The 14,470-nt window shown below is 45.6% G+C and overlaps 1 protein-coding gene across 4 annotated transcripts in view; it reads right to left on the bottom strand.

Annotated features, from left to right (window-relative positions):
- Positions 1-14,470, bottom strand: part of ZNF710 (zinc finger protein 710) — a 613,623-nt gene that overhangs the window by 19,102 nt on the left and 580,051 nt on the right. For all 4 annotated transcript variants that reach the window (XM_033919487.1, XM_033919488.1, XM_033919489.1 and 1 more), the window contains one exon: positions 1,855-3,324. In XM_033919487.1, coding sequence (XP_033775378.1) covers positions 1,855-3,294 — 1,440 coding nt within the window. In that variant the 5' untranslated portion in view covers positions 3,295-3,324. The remainder of the gene's footprint in view (positions 1-1,854; positions 3,325-14,470) is intronic.

Below are 14,470 nucleotides of genomic sequence, written 5' to 3'. Positions count from 1 at the left end.
CAGTAGGACTGTCTGGATCTGCTCCAATCCGATTTTTGGCCGATTCAAAAATAGCTATTCATGTACTAAAAAGTTTGCATGCAAATGATTCACATGGGATACAGAGGAAGGATCCCGAGACCCTGATTGGTTTAGACGCCTAAGGCCCTCCCCATGCATCACTTTTGCCCGCCATTTTGAATCAGCAGGTCATGAAGGTGGGTGGGGGTGAGCATCTGCTGGCAGGAGGGAGTGTGCATCCCTCCAGCCTTTTTTTGGGAAAGGGGGAGTTTAGGGGATGGTTCGGGACGGGGGGCACCTGATGCAGGAGTGAACCTTTGGTGGTAGGAAGGAGTGAGCATCCCTTCTGCCGTTTTGCTGCCACAGGGGGACGTGGTCAGCGTGGCAGGAGGGAGTGGCCATTTTTACTTGTGCAGGTGGGTGGGGGCAGCATGGAAGGAGGGAGTATGTTTATATTTATTAAAATCTTTATATACTGCAAAAAGGATCAAAGCAGTTTACAATATAACAATCAAAATTATGAAAATAACTCCATTTAAATAGAAAAAAAAGAACAATACAGTATTTCTAATACATAATATCCTATAACATCCAAATTAATACATAAAATTAATTAATACAAATTTAAAAATGATTAAATTATATAAATGCAGACTGCATCCCTCCTGCTGTTTTCACTGTCGCGGGGGTGGGGGTGGTGTCGGTTCCCAGTGCTGGTTCCTTGGGGGGGGGATGTCAGGGAAGACTGTCATCAGCGGGGGGAGGGTGGTGCTTTTTTCTTTTTTTAATGGGGCAGATATTGTGTAACATGTACAGCATCTATATCCATTAAAAAATCATAAGGGCTAAACTATGGTCAGACAGGTAAGCAACTGGTCTTGACCAATCATTTTTTTTAGATTGCTAAAAGCGATCACCTTTTTTTTGTGCATCAGGAAGCCACGTTAGAGCATCAACCACATGACATTTCAAAATTAATGATCTTATTTGCATGGCTGGATTGGAGAATGAGAGATCATGCAGAAATTTTCTGCATTGGGTCGGCGAATATGATCGTCGCTAAAGCTGTCAAAACAGGTTTAGTGATGATCGCTGGCTTTAGTGCATCTGGGCCCTAGTCCTTGGAAAACAGCCAGCCAATCAGGTTTTCAGGATAGCCACAATGAATATACAAGTTCGCTCCTGGATGTTCTTGGGTGCTGGTCCCATTATGTGGAATGATCGGCCCTTGTTTTTTAACAGTTAGCATTACATCTTCCATTTAGGAAGTGTTTGAAAACATTTATTTCAGAAAGCTTTTTGTTGAAGGATTTGAAGCTAGCCTGTTAGGTTCGCTTTTTCTCTTATAATACACTATGTGTTTCTCATTCCCTCTATAGCCCCCTACCCTTGCTACCTCTTCATCCCCTTTGTATTTCCCTTCAAAAGCAGCATATACTGATTCACCTTTTGTCCTGTGTTTGTCATAATTAGATTGTAAGCTCTTTTGAGAAGGGACTGTCCCTTGCTTGTTTAATGTATAGCGCTGCATGCATCTGGTAGTGCTATAGAAATAATAGATAGTAGTAGTTATTGTAGATTGTTGAGCTGCCTTTTGTATTGTGTGTTATATTAGTTGTTTCTGTTTGTTTGTTCTACATTTAGGAAAGTGTCATTTGTAGGACATGCAGGCTATAAGTTTGATTGATAAATAAATAAATACATGGAGGCAGTGCATGCAAATTTAACTCATGCATATTCATGGTGGATATCTTGAAAACTCCCAATCTATACACACTTGAAACATCAATAGCAGAATGAGCCTGTGCAGGATGACATTTTTTCTAGTGGAAGCGGGAAGGGAAGAAGCTTTACCTTGTGAGTAAGGGAGTGCTGTTTGAGGTGATGAATCTGGCTGAACTCCATACCACACTCTCTGCAGACGAAGGGGCGTACATTCTGGTGTTTCAGCATGTGGTTTTGCAGCTGACTAAGGTAGTGGAAGGATTTGTTGCACTCTAGGCACTGGTACAGTGTTGGTCCCTGGTGGATGGACAGGTGGCGCTTTAACTGTGTGAGCGTGGCAAAGTCCAGGCCACATTCCACACACACGTGGCAGCGGCCGTTCTCATGCTTCACCTCATGTGCCTTCAGCTCACTAGGATAAGCAAAGCCCCGGCCACAGAAGTGACAGCTGTAAGGCTTGATATCTGTGTGTAGCAGCATATGCCTCTTCAGGTGGCTCGTCTGTGTGAAGGCTTTGTTGCACACTTCACATCTGTGAGGCCGTGTGCCTTGGTGCGTTAGCAGATGTGTTTGCAAGTGGCTGGGCTGCTTAAAGAGTTTGTTGCAATGTGGGCACGAGTGGGGCTTGATGCCACTGTGGCCAAGAATGTGCGTCACTAGGTTGTACTTGGAGGTATAGGATTTCTCGCACAAGCGGCACTGCCAGCGCTTTTGACGGTCACCAGCCTCTACTAGGTATGAGTCGTCAATCTGGACGTTGATATCTAGACGGTCCAGCTGAGCTTTTTTGTTACGTTCCATGTGGGACCCGACTGCATCGGTGTCAAAGTCAGTGGACTCCTGCCACATGTAGTTAGGTCCATTCTCCATTTGCGATGGTGACTTTGGCTGTGGGATCTCAGTTTCATTCTTTGAAGGTACATTAGGTTCAAAATTGCACTGATTCTGTCTGGTCTCTAACTCGGTGCCTTCTGGGGCCAAGTCCATAGTTGGTTCAGAATAACCTTGGGCAGGGTCCTGAAAAATATGGTGGTAACCCTGGATATCTATGTCCTGGCTCTGGTGCCCCTGCAAGTGGCGGAGGCGTCGAGGCCGTCTACGGAATGTGCTGAGGTCAATCATTTTTACAGTACTGCTTTGCACAGTTCCCTCACATGCCTGTTGCTCAGATTTTAGAAAAGAAACACTCTGTACCCCCTCATGGGCAGCCTGCAGTGCCACCTCATACACTTCCTCCCCCTCTACCTTTTCATATTTGATTTTTGGCACCAGCCTGACTGGGGGTCTTTTTTTCCTCCTAGTGTGCTTTTCTGTTTCCAAGGCCTCCTCCTCTTGTGGCTCTGCTGCAACTCGACCTCTAGTCTCCAGATAGGGTTCACCCTCTGGCTGCTCTGCTTCTATTGGCCCTTTTTCCATCAAGTTGCTCCCTGTTGCAGGGAAGAAGCCACTGGGACTGATGGAAGCACCAAAAAGCTCATTTTCAGACACTAGGCCCAAAACTGCTGCCTGCGCCAAGGAAAGCACCACTACAGCATCGGTCTGTGTTCCTGAGTCCATGAGGCGGTTCATTTCTCATGCCTTCCAATTAGGCTTTCATTGCTGCAGAAAGAAAAGAATAAAAATGTGAGAGAGTCTCAAAGCCCTGAAGACATCTCATCGTCTTCTCTTGCAATAGAATCTATTAATACAGACTTGCAGTGGGAATACTGGTGCTGAGGAAAACTGGATTCTTTGCAAACTGTGATACCTTTTAATGGTCCAATACAAGGGTTGCCTTAAGAAGATGGAGTATATGCGTTTTCAAGAACACAAAAGTCCATTCTCTGTAGTCATTCTTCAGATTAATCTCTGGAGATGACAGACCCAGAAAGGAATGTGTCCTCCAAAGCTAACAGACTAATCTTAAGATGATTCTTATGTTGCTCCAACACAAGATGCCCTGAAAAGACCCTGGTAGGATCTATCACAATGTCCCCAGAGCTAAACATCAGTGTATGATGAGATGTTCTTTCTGCTGGTTGTGTGTGGCCGCTCTCAACTTCCAACCTTACAGTGTGCAGTTGACAGCTTCAAGCGGACTCACTGCTACCTCTGACCCTTCACTTGGTCATCAAGCTATAGGATGGCAGCCTGAAACTATATCAGCCAACTCTAATAGAACATATGTAATATTGTCTTGATGGGGATAATTATTACAATCTGATATTCAGTCCGTGGTAGACAGCGTTTTTTTTCCCCGCTGCCAGTGTTAAAACTGGATATTCAAGTCTGGGCTTCAGCACTGAATATCTAGTTTGTTTTAAGACAGCTAGGGCGTGAGAAGTTAAGTTAATATTCAGACTTAACCAGTCATGGGTTAGAAGATCAAAGATAACACAGCTATTTATGCAATCTTATTTATCCATTAAATCTATCCAGTTATGTTTGAATATCATGTCATAACTGAACTCTGCACATGGAATGCCCCCAACATAAGCACTAAGACCCAAATTTTCTAACTGTCACTATTTCTGGGCTGGTAGGTGCCCATGCTAAGCAAAAAAAACATTTAGATGATGTTTTTAATTGAGTTTCAAAATTCCTAAAAAAAAAAAATTGGCTCTGGAATTACACTTCCATAGGCACTTTAGGCCGCCTAATGCCATTGTGGGCATTGCTAACATGGAAATGACGTTAAACGGCCTAAAGCAGTGTTTCTCAACACGCAGTACACGTAAAGCAGTGTTTCTCAACATGCAGTACACGTAAACCTAGGGGTACGCGAGCTGCTTGTGGGGGGTACATGGCGCAGGTCTCCCACCCCCTTCCTCCAGCAGCATGCCCCACTCTGCCGAAGCTGACCCGGAAGGCTTCCTTCCAATGTCAGCGCCAACATTGGAGGGAAGCCTTTTGGGTCAACCGGGGTAGCCCCATAGTCTGGGCAACACAAAGCTAACTTCAGCGATGAAGAGCCCTCCATCTTCTGCTACCCTTCCGCTGCCTATCAGGGAGTCCGGAGCCTATTCAAGGCCCAGCACTGGTGCTAGCTTAACTGACTTAGAGCAGAGCCTTCGAGTCTATCAGCTCGTGTGGCCCTGTTGTTACTGCCCCTCTGACGCAAATGTGTCAAAGTGGGAGGAACTGACATGGCATTCCTAAGCGCGTGGACGTGAAGGCTCATCGTTAAAGATGGTGCTAGACCCTGTGTGAACTCCAGATTTCAGGTCAAGCAGTGGTAGGGTGGCAGAAGGAGGAAGGTTAGAGGAGGAGAAACGCTGGACTTGCCGGGGGGGGGGGGAGGAGAGAGGGAGCAATGTTGGACTGAAGGATGTGGGGAAATAGAGAAAGTTAGTAAGACTGGCTGGTTGGCTGGATGTGGAGAAATGCTGGACATGGATGGAGAAGGGGAGAAGGGATATGATTCTTATGGGATGTTGAAGAAAGAGGAGGAAATGCATATGGATGGAGGAGAGGGAAGGGGAACTGAAGAGAAAGGGAAGATATGCACGTGGATGAAGAGGAAAAGAAGAGAAAGCAAGGAGGTGCACACAGATAAAGTGGAATGGAAGAAAATAGAGAGAGGAGATGCACATGGCTGGAAAGGAAAAAGAAGAGGGGAAAGGATGCATGTGGATGGAGGAAGGGAGGGGAATGAACTTGGAACACAGAAGGGAGGGAAGGAATAGAAAGGGAGAATTGTTGGGTATGAGTGTGTGAGTGAGAGAAAGAGATGGTGCACAAGGGGAAAGGAAGTAAAAGGAAAATTACTGGGCAGAGAGAGAGAGAAGAGTGAAGTAGAGGTGCATGGGAAAGAGAAGGACGAGAGGAAGAAATGTTGAATATGGTCATGGAGAGGGAACAGTGGGACAGATTAAGTTTTAACATAACAAATAAAAACAAATATCAAGTGTTTATTTCAGTAGGTTTTAGCACAGTAGAGCCACAGATTATTTGTATTTGAATTAAATCACAATTTGGCTGAATATAAATAAAAAGCCAAAAAAGCAAGCAAGATTATTAGAAAAGGGATGGTAAACAAGACTAAAAATGTTATAATGCCTCTGTTTTGCTCAATGGTGCGACCTAACCTTGAGTATTGCATTCAGTTCTGGTCTCCTTATCTCAAGAAAGCTATAGTGGCACGAGAAAAGGTTCAAAGAAGAGCGACCAAGATGATAAAGGGGATGGAACTCCTCTAGTATGAGGAAAGACTAAAAAGGTTGTCCCAGGCACATTAGATAGAGTGTGAGCCCACCGGGACAGACAGGGAAAAATGCTCGAGTACCTGAATATAAACCACTTAGGTTATAAGTGTTATATAAATACTAAAATAAAAATAATAAATCAGACTGACAATAAGAATCCTTTAAACCCCCAAACCCTTTTAAAATAAGTTAAGCTTTGCCTTTTTTATAGCAGCTATCTCCTCATACTTCTGTACTAAACAAACATAAAGCAGACGGCTATCTCCACCAGATGTTTGATGTGACCACTACTGCAAGTGGAAAACAACTGATGTATGAATATAGACGTGAAGCGATAAGAAGGGCGCATGGATGGGGCCACTTATAAAATAGAGAGAGTGGGTGCCCAGAGGTGGGTGCAAGCAGCCCCTTAACTTTCATCCACAAGACTCAATTGCAAAAAGATTGCATACAGTATTGTCTCCTTCCCTTCTCTTGTTCTCGAGTGAAAAACAAACCTCTCCATTTCCCCTTTTTTGTGAGATACTGAGTTTAAGGGATATCGTTGGATAATGCGACAGAAACTGAACAGGTACAAGTTCCTGTTCATTATCTCTTTGTCTATCCGTGATATCCATATCTTTTTCTAATCTGGTCTTGAAAAGACCTCCCATCATTGCTGTGGTGTAAGAGGTAGTTTCCGAACCCTAAAAAGAACAGAAAAGAAGATGTGTTTAATTCCTCATTCTCTAACCTTTCAGTGACTTCTCTCCTGGACTGTTCCTGGTTCTATTAACATTCTCACTGCCTGCCACAACAGCTCATATTTGTGTTCCAATGTGCATGTTCTTCCTTATTTTTAATGTTCTTTATTTTCTCCCCATTGCCCTATTCGTATTTTGTTTCCTTAGAAAGGAGCTAGTTGGTTCCTCTCAAAGCACTAATATGACTGAGATCAGTCTAGTGCCAGAGGTCAGAGCTGGCCCTTCTGTCAATGTGTCCAAAATCAATTTGCAGCAAGAGGTCAGAACCAGACTTGTTCCCCTCACTCTGTTTGAAATCAGTCTAGAGTTGGCCCTGTTCTCAGTGTGTCCAAAATCAGTTTGCAGCAAAAGGTCAAAGCTGGTCCTGCACCCCCTCAATCTCTCTGAAATCAGTCTGTGGCTGAAGGTCAGAGTTGGTGCAGCCCCCTCAGTGTGTCTGAAATCAGTCTAGAGCTGGAGTCAGAGCCGGACCTGCTCCTCTCAGTCATCTATTTCCTTCTTCTGCCAGGGATCAGTTGCACTGGGAGGTCAGATCTAGTTCTACTACTCTCTCCTGGCAAAGAAATCATACACAGATGTTATTGTGGATTAATAAACACCTGGAGAAAGAACCCATGAAACCTCCAAAAAAAAACTTTATGTATCACAATCTATCAAACAATACAGTCTTAATTTCTTTACGAAATGCGTCATAGGTCAACCTGGCTCCATTGATGTAATTACCTAACCAGGACTGCTGTTCACTTGCTTGAAACATAAAAGTCCTATCCAAAAAGGATCCAGAACTGAAGACAAGGAGGTATATATTGAGGCTCCTTGTGATGAAGGGTACACTAAGCAGAAAACCTAGTCCATTTCTGGTTGTAACATTTCCTAGTAGTAGGCTTCCTGGAAGCCTCTAGAACAGTGGTCTCAAACTCAAACCCTTTGCAGGGCCACATTTTGGATTTGTCGGTACTTGGAGGGCCTCAGAAAAAAATAGTTAATATCTTATTAAAGAAATGACAGTTTTGCATGAGGTAAAAACTCTTTAATAGTTTATAAATCTTTCCTTTTGGCTAAGTCTTAATAATAATAATGTCATTTATAGCTAAAGAGACATATGATCAAGAAACTGTTTTATTTTACTTTTGTGATTAGGGCCTCAAAATAGTACCTGGCGGGCCGTGAGTTTGAGACCACTGCTCTAGAATGTCCTTGACAGGTTGAGAGAACTGGAAATTGTCAGTTACATTGAAAGGTGCCAAGCTGTCAGGTGCAGAGACTGCAGGTTGGGATGAAGCAGAGACCCCTGACTCTGTGTAAGCAGAGATGGTAGAAGTAGTGGCTCCCTGCTGCTGAGTTGAAGCAGAAGGGAGAACCAAGGTTGTCTGGGCCACCGAGGAGCTATGAGAATCATGGTGACATGTTCTTGTTTGAGTTTGACAAGTTCTTGAGAATGAGAGGAAATGGAGGAAATGCATACAGAAACTGGTTCGTCTATTCCAGAAGAAAAGCATCTGCCTCGAAGCGATGAGGAGAGTATATCCTGGAGCAATACTGAGGCAGCTTGTTGTTGTGGGGAGACGTGACGAGATCTATTTGAGGAGTTCCCCACTGAGAAAAAATGTGATGGAGAGGTGACAAATTGAGTGTCCATTTGTGAGGCTATAGAAGACGACTCAATTTGTCCTCTATAAAATTGTTCTCTCCTTGAATGTAGATGGCTTTCATTAAGATATTGTGAAGAATTGCCCAATTCCAAACCTTCTAAGCCTCCTGGCAAAGGAGAAGAGATCCTGTTCCTCCCTGTTTGTTGACATAGTACATGGTGACTTGATTGTCTGTATGAACGAGGACTACTTGATCGTGAAGAAGATGCTGAAAAGCTTTGAGAGCATTGAAGATCGTTTTGAGTTTCAACAGATTTATGTGACACCGACGATCTGTGCTGGACCAATGCCCTTGAGTACGGAGACCATCGAGATGAGCCCCCCAAGCATAGGTCGAGGAATCTGTCGTGAGGACCTTCTGATGAGGGGGTTTGAAACAGCAAACCTCTGGAGAGATTGAAAGAGAGCATCCACCAGTGAAGAGACTGTCTCAATGAAGGAGTCACTTTAATGTGCTAACAGAGTGGGTCGAAAGCTTGTGCTCATTGAGAACACCAGTGTCCACTGAGGAATTCTGAGGTGAAGACTGGCAAAAGGAGTCACGTGAACTGTAGAGGGAGTAAAAATCCCGTGCTCTGCTGTTCCAGAGGAACTTCCTCGGTGGCACGGAGTTGAAGCAGAGCTTGTCTGTGACGGATCTGAAGGATACTCTCTTGTGGGAAGATCTGGTGGAACCTGAAGGAAGTGAAGAGAGTAACCTTCCCTGATGATTGTGAGGACCCAGAGGTCAGATGTAATGAGTTCCCATTGATGATAAAAATGATGGAGATGACCTCCTATTGGAAGAGGAGTGGACAGAGGCAGAACGATTAAATTTATGCTTTGTGTGAGATGGTCAAAAAGGCTGAGTAGGCTTAGGCACAGCAGGAGTCTGAAGTTACGCTGCCTATTTTGTTGCTGCTGTTTTTTCTTAGGAGGTGACCTTGAATAAGGTGCTGTCCTCTGCGGATAACGCCTCTGATAAGATGGAGGAGGCCTGTAATTCTTAGCAGTGGAAGGCTTCGGCTGAACTATGGAGGCAAATGATTTCTCATGCTCAGACAAGCGTTTTGTAGCTGCCTCAATCAAGTCATCAAACAGCTCATTCCCTTGACATGGGATGTTAGCCAGTCGATCCTGCAGATTTGGATCCATATCTACGGTGCAGAGCCAGGCTAGACGGCGCATCGCTACCGAGAACACAGTGACCCTGGAGGACATCTCATAAGCATCATTTGCAGCCTGAATCATATGTATGCGAAGTTCACCAATTGGAATGCATATGCTGGAACTCTGGCAGGTGATGTTCTGGAAGATACTTGAAGAAAATAGGCATAGTGTTGATCCAATGCTTGAGATAAGATGTAAAGACAAAATTGTAGTTTAAAATCCTATTTGCCATCATAGAATTTTGATACAGCCAACAGCCAAACTTGTGCATGGTCCTGCCCTCTCGGCCAGGTGGGACTGTGGCCTAAACCGTGGCCGGATTGGTTCTTTTTAAAGAACATTCCATGAGAAGAGATTGATGGGATAATTGAGACTTCTCAAATCCCTTACAGTGGACCATCTTATATCGAGATTCCAGCTTTGTTAGCACAGCAGGAATGGAATATGGTGTATCAAGGTTTCTTTCAAAAGTTTGAGAAAGAACGCCATTCATGGGTAATTTTAAGGAATTCCTAGGAGGATTAGGCATACCCAGTTCTTCCAAATACTCCTCAGAGTATTTTGAATCAGACTCCAAAGTGATGTTGAGGCGAAGGTGATCAACAACCCCTCGAAGTACCTCTCATGGAAGAGAAAGAAGGTGAAGCTTCTCTAGAATATTGATAGCGCAGATCAGAATCCATAGGTAAAGAAGTAGACGAAATACTCCTTTCAGCTCTGGGTATACAACAGCATTCAGAGGCCTAAAATGTCCCTGGATATGTCTAAAAAGCCGTTTCAATTATCAGCACTTGGACAGGTTTTAGATGTATTTCCATTTCAATTATGAACCCTATAACCTTTAAGCATTTCCCAACTGCATAAATGACTTTACACTTTGGCCAGGTACTAGTGACCTGGATTGGCCACCGTGAGAACGAGCTACTGGGCTTGATGGACCATTGGTCTGACCCAGTAAGGCTATTCTTATGTTCTTATCTGCATTTGCTCTCTCCACGAAATGCTTCCTTAGAATCTACCAGAAACAGTGTTTTCTGCTGCAGTGCCCCATCCCTTTCAAATGCGTTTTTGATGTAGATGGTGGCGATACTATGCAAATCCACTGGCCCACTTCTTTCATTGCTTTTCTGAATTGTAAACTACTTATGCCTTCTTTATGGTATGAATGATTTCTCTCCTATATATATGTGTCATTTTTTTTCTTCTTTTAATATTTGACTTTATTAAATTGTAAACCACCTGAGAAAGGGCACTATACCAAATTTTTAATAAACCATAAATCATATGCTTGGGTTTAACACATGCATACCTGATCTTATCTATCCTTGCCAGATTCGGAACACAGGCCATAAACATCTGCCCCAAACTGATCTTAATTCCCTAACTATTGGATTTGTCATCGAAGCCTACTTCAGCCCATCAAAATCTGTCTACCCATAACCAGGGCGCAGACTGCAGAACATCTCTTACAAATGTTTAGGAAATTAACAATTGATGCATAGAAAAATCTAAAGAAGAGATTACACAAATAATCTAGAAAACAAGACAACAGAGATAAGCGGGAATGGTACTTAACACAAGCTGAAGAAGGACAGCATCAATGTATAGTTATAGACGAGAAACAATAAGTGTGATCAAGCGATCCTAATATGGAGATAATGCCCTTTAGCTCAATTAAAGCACCCAGTTATTTTTGCCATCCTGCAAAAAGTGTCATTCACCTCATTACATGTAATAGGCAGGGCTAGTAAAACCATTAGGTCACCTAGGGTAGGGCAGCAGCTTCTGGGGAACAGCAAAGAGCAGCCGCAGTCAAAGCAAACAAGACACTGACAGCCAGACAGACTTTAAGAACCATCAGTGTGCCATTCAACTTGCCTGTGCAATTATCATGATCACCGAGTTCAATTATCAAAATCTTCACAGCCAAGAGTCGCCATCATGTCCTCTGGTAAAACTAGGGGACATGAATTGAGGGATGTGGGGTGCTAGACTTAGGAGTAATGTCGGGAAATTCTTTTTCACAGTGAGAGAAGAGGTGGAGACAAAAACGGTGATGTTATTCAAAAAGGCATGGGATGAACACAGAAGATATCTAATTAGAAAATGAATGTATAAAAACTAAAACTTAAAGGGTTGCATGTGTGTTTGGTGTGTTCAGTGGTACGACTCTGGCTGTGAAGAACCAAGGCTGGTACTGGGCACACTTGCACAATCTGTGTTTCATATATGGCAATCGGGATGATGATGGCCTGAAAAGGGCTGCGACGGAAATTCATGAACCAAAGATATCAAAGACAATTTTAATCATGAATTACATTACATTACTTTACATTACATTAGGGACTTCTATTCCGCCTATACCTTGCAGTTCAAGGCGGATTACAAAAGAGCTAACTGGACATTTCCAGTAAAGTTACAACAGTTTTGGGTTTTTTGGTTTTTTTTGGTTACAAGGGAGGAGAGGTACCTGGATTAATTCCGGAAGAACTTGCAAATTGGATATTAAATTGACTGTACGTTACTGTGTGATATAACAAATAGATTACAGTTAGAGTACAAATAAGATTACATTACATTTCAGGGATCTGAATACTTGGTTGGTGTTTTGGGGAGGAAGAGATTATTTAAGTGGAGGTTTTGGGGGAGAATTTATCTAGGAGGAGGGGGAAGGGTTGGGTTAAGATATCTGGATAAATTTTTTTAAAAGTAGAGATTTGATTTCTTTTCAAAAAGTTTTGAAGTCGCCCGTTGCCGTCAACAGGTTGGAGATGGAGTGGTTAAGTTTTGCTGCTTGCGTCGCCAGAAGGTTATGAAACATATTTTTGCGCTGAGTGCCCTTGAGTGGAGGGAAGGCAAAAGGGTTCGGAGTTCTTCTTTGTCTTGAGGTGAGGATCTGGTTTAGGCGGTTGTTTAGATAGGGGGGGGCGGAGCCGTTTAATGCTTTGAATAATAGACAGTAGAATTTGAATTGAATTCGTGCTTGCATAGGTAGCCAGTGAGAGTCTAGGAAGGCAGTTGTAATATGATCAAAATGTGTGACTCTTGGGCAGACCAGATGGACTTGATCAGTCGTCATTTACAATGTTACTATGTAAGACCGTTTATAATAAAGTTATTAAAATGGTAAAAACAAAGGGGTTAATATTCGACTGGAGGTGGTGAGCATTATTTTAAATACCGATTGTTGCCCTCAGAGTTAGACCTGATATTCAATGATAGGCCATGTCCGCCCTCTGGTGCTAAATATCTGGGTTCATGCGGTCATTTGGAAGGTAACTGGGTACCAGTCAATATTCTGACAGGTGCCGGGTTAGTTCTGTATATAAAATTAGGAAAGCCTTTTCGCTCCTCAACTTTATCCACTTACTTAGCCAGTTAGCGGACTAATTATTGCTCTACTCTTGCACTAACCAAACATCTGGGCAGTCAAAGGCAACATTCAGCCATGCTACCCACTTAATTGCTGCTGAATATTGCTGGATGGCCAGCTCAGCAGAGTTTAACCAGGCAAGAGAGTCTCCTGACAAGTCAAATCCTTTTCAATATTGACCCAAAAATAAATAAAAAGTTCAAGTACAAGTCTATTACCGTATTTTCGCGGATATAACGCGCGCGTTATACGTGATTTTACGTACCGCGCATACCCCTCGCGCGTTATATGCCTGAGCGCGGTATACAAAAGTTTTTAAACATAGTTCCCACCCCGCCCGACGCCCGATTCACCCCCCCAGCAGGACCGCTCGCACCCCCACCCCAAACGACCGCTCGCACGCGCTCCCACCCGCACCCGCATCCACGATCGGAGCAAGAGGGAGCCCAAGCCCTCTTGCCCGGCCGACTCCCCGACTGTCCGATACATCCCCCCCCCCCCGGCAGGACCACTCGCACCCTCACCCTGAAGGACCGCCGACTCCCCAACAATATCGGGCCAGGAGGGAGCCCAAACCCTCCTGGCCACGGCGACCCCCTAACCCCACCCCGCACTACATTACGGGCAGGAGGGATCCCAGGCCCTCCTGCCCTCGACGCAAACCCCCCTCCCTCCAACGACCGCCCCCCCCAAGAACCTCCGCCCGTCCCCCAGCCGACCCGCGACCCCCCTGGCCGACCCCCACGACACCCCCACCCGCCTTCCCCGTACCTTTGTGTAATTGGGCCAGAAGGGAGCCCAAACCCTCCTGGCCACGGCGACCCCCTAACCCCACCCCGCACTACATTACGGGCAGGAGGGATCCCAGGCCCTCCTGCCCTCGACGCAAACCCCCCTCCCCCCCAGCCGACCCGCGACCCCCCTGGCCGACCCCCACGACCCCCCCACCCCCCTTCCCCGTACCTTTGGAAGTTGGCCGGACAGACGGGAGCCAAACCCGCCTGTCCGGCAGGCAGCCAACGAAGGAATGAGGCCGGATTGGCCCATCCGTCCTAAAGCTCCGCCTACTGGTGGGGCCTAAGGCGCGTGGGCCAATCAGAATAGGCCCTGGAGCCTTAGGTCCCACCTGGGGGCGCGGCCTGAGGCACATGGGCCAAACCCGACCATGTGTCTCAGGCCGCGCCCCCAGGTGGGACCTAAGGCTCCAGGGCCTATTCTGATTGGCCCACGCGCCTTAGGCCCCACCAGTAGGCGGAGCTTTAGGACGGATGGGCCAATCCGGCCTCATTCCTTCGTTGGCTGCCTGCCGGACAGGCGGGTTTGGCTCCCGTCTGTCCGGCCAACTTCCAAAGGTACGGGGAAGGGGGGTGGGGGGGTCGTGGGGGTCGGCCACGGGGGTCGCGGGTCGGCTGGGGGGGAGGGGGGTTTGCGTCGAGGGCAGGAGGGCCTGGGATCCCTCCTGCCCGTAATGTAGTGCGGGGTGGGGTTAGGGGGTCGCCTTGGCCAGGAGGGTTTGGGCTCCCTTCTGGCCCAACTACACAAAGGTACGGGGAAGGCGGGTGGGGGTGTCGTGGGGGTCGGCCAGGGGGGTCGCGGGTCGGCTGGGGGACGGGCGGAGGTTCTTGGGGGGGGGCGGTCGTTGGG

The sequence above is a fragment of the Geotrypetes seraphini genome, chromosome 14 (genome assembly GCF_902459505.1).
Source record: "Geotrypetes seraphini chromosome 14, aGeoSer1.1, whole genome shotgun sequence".
NCBI lineage: Eukaryota > Metazoa > Chordata > Amphibia > Gymnophiona > Dermophiidae > Geotrypetes > Geotrypetes seraphini.
This window is presented reverse-complemented; position numbering and strand designations above follow the sequence as displayed.